General features: G+C 47.2%; 1 protein-coding gene across 1 annotated transcript in view; it reads right to left on the bottom strand.

The window, feature by feature from the left end:
• LOC102300399 (disks large homolog 4) overlaps positions 1–603 on the bottom strand; it is a 36,849-nt gene extending 36,246 nt beyond the window's left edge. Inside the window, exon 1 of the mRNA XM_014330768.2 lies at positions 582–603. Coding sequence (XP_014186254.2) covers positions 582–603 — 22 coding nt within the window. The remainder of the gene's footprint in view (positions 1–581) is intronic.
• Positions 604–2,005: the final 1,402 nt, after the last annotated feature.

Here is a 2,005-nt window from a genome sequence, read left to right as displayed (position 1 = left end):
CTCCATCAGCCTCCACACGGAGCTCTGTGGGCTTCTGTGGATCATCCAGACCCCCTGAGGAGCTCTGACACCGTCCTCATAATCCTGTTAAACAGGTTTACCAATGCATCGATCACACAGGTCGTCTGTCATAGATCATTATGTTTGTGTTTATTAACTCTTTATTACCATGATGTCACCATCGATGAGGGGTTACATCAATGACTCATCCTCACATCAAACATCTATAATCCACAAAATAGCAATAACATTAATTATTCATGTCTAACCTCCTCCAGATCACAGATCAGAGTCTGGCATGGGAGGTCAGGGAAGAAGGAAAGGAAGGAAGGGAAGGAAGGGAGGAGTTTAAGGAGCGAAGGGAAGCATTCGGCAGAGAGTGAGGAAACGAGGTAGCTGTTGGGAAAGTAGAGAATGAGAGGCAAAGATGATGCGGTTGCCATAGTAACAAGAAGACCCTTGAGAGCCTCCGTTGCCTGGCAGCTGACATCACCAAACAGAGGGGGAGGAGCCATGTTCGATTCATAAAGATGGAGACAGACACACGGAGCGGCGGCGCAGCATTTGTAACCTGCTCTTACCCATCAGCCTCGGCGGCGCCATGCTCACCTGTCTGTGTGTCTGTGGGTTTAACATCTCTGATCCTCACTGTGTGAAGTGTGTGAAGCTCAAAGGACTCTAATTAAAGGCAGGAAGTGGTGACCCCTGACCTCAGGCGAGCTGACACGATGATGTGAGCGGCGGTGATTTAACGTCTGGTTAAAGCGCTGACGAGCTGCTGTGTTTACACACCTGTGTGTGACAGGTGACTCACGGGCCTGCAGGAGGCGCCACAACACACACACAGATAAAGACTCAAAGCCAGATGGAATCCTTCAGACCGTCTACTCACAACTAAACAGGAAACAAACTGCATGCATGTCATGTGACCACATTCACACCTGAAAATCACCAGACAGGTACGAATAAAAGCTGCAGATCCTGATGGTACAGACACACCTGGGTGACACTTTATAGGTGAAGGTGTAACTCCTGGACAGGTAAATGGAAGTGTAAGTACAGCGTGAGCAGTTAGATTAGATTAGATGAAACTTTATTAATCCCTCGGGTGGGTTCCTCCGGGAAATTCAGTTTCCAGTAGCAAAGCACCGAAAGAAGTTGCATGTTACAGATACATTAAGGGGAATGAGAGTAAGGATATAAGCATAAATACACCATATATACACATATATAGATACAGAATATACAATATGGATAAATAGGATTGCTCATTTGAGTGAGTATATTGCACAGTGATTATTGCACAGTCAAATATAAGAAAAAAGACAAAACAAAAAACAAATATTGCACAGTGTAGAAAAGCACCTACAGCTCAGTTGTTCCCCCCTCCTTTGTCCTCCTGTTTCTCCCCTCCCTCTCCCCTCCAGAGAGGAGTTAAACAGTCTGATGGCGTGTGGGACAAAGGAGTTTTTAAGTCTGTTAGTTCTTGTCTTGGGGAGAAGCAACCTGTCACTGAACAGACTCTTCTGGTTGTTAATGGCCGTGTGCAGAGGATGCCTGGCATTGTCCATAATGTCCATCAGTTTCTTTAATGTCCTTTTCTCTGCCACTGTCACCAGAGTGTCCAGCTTCATGCCGACCACAGAGCTAGCCTTCCTGATCAGTTTCTCCAGCCTGGATGAGTCCTTCTTTGCTGTGCTGCTCCCCCAGCACACCACAGCATAGAAAAGTACTCCAGCAACCACCGACTGGTAAAACATCCTCAGGAGCTTCCTGCAGATGTTAAAAGACCTCAGCCTCCTGAGGAAGTACAGTCGGCTTTGGGCTTTTTTATACAGGTGCTCTGTGTTGCATGACCAGTCCAGTTTATTGTCCACCCACAGCCCGAGGTACTTGTACTTGTTGACCACCTCCACCTCCTCCCCCTCTATCTGAACCGGCAGTGGACCTTCTCTGGACCTCCCGAAGTCCACAACCAGTTCCTTAGTCTTTGAGGTGTTGAGTT

The sequence above is a fragment of the Haplochromis burtoni genome, unplaced genomic scaffold, assembly GCF_018398535.1.
Source record: "Haplochromis burtoni strain Fernald_Lab_line unplaced genomic scaffold, NCSU_Asbu1 Contig_1000, whole genome shotgun sequence".
NCBI lineage: Eukaryota > Metazoa > Chordata > Actinopteri > Cichliformes > Cichlidae > Haplochromis > Haplochromis burtoni.
Note: the sequence above shows the minus strand (reverse complement) of the source record. Positions and strands in the feature narration are given on the sequence as shown.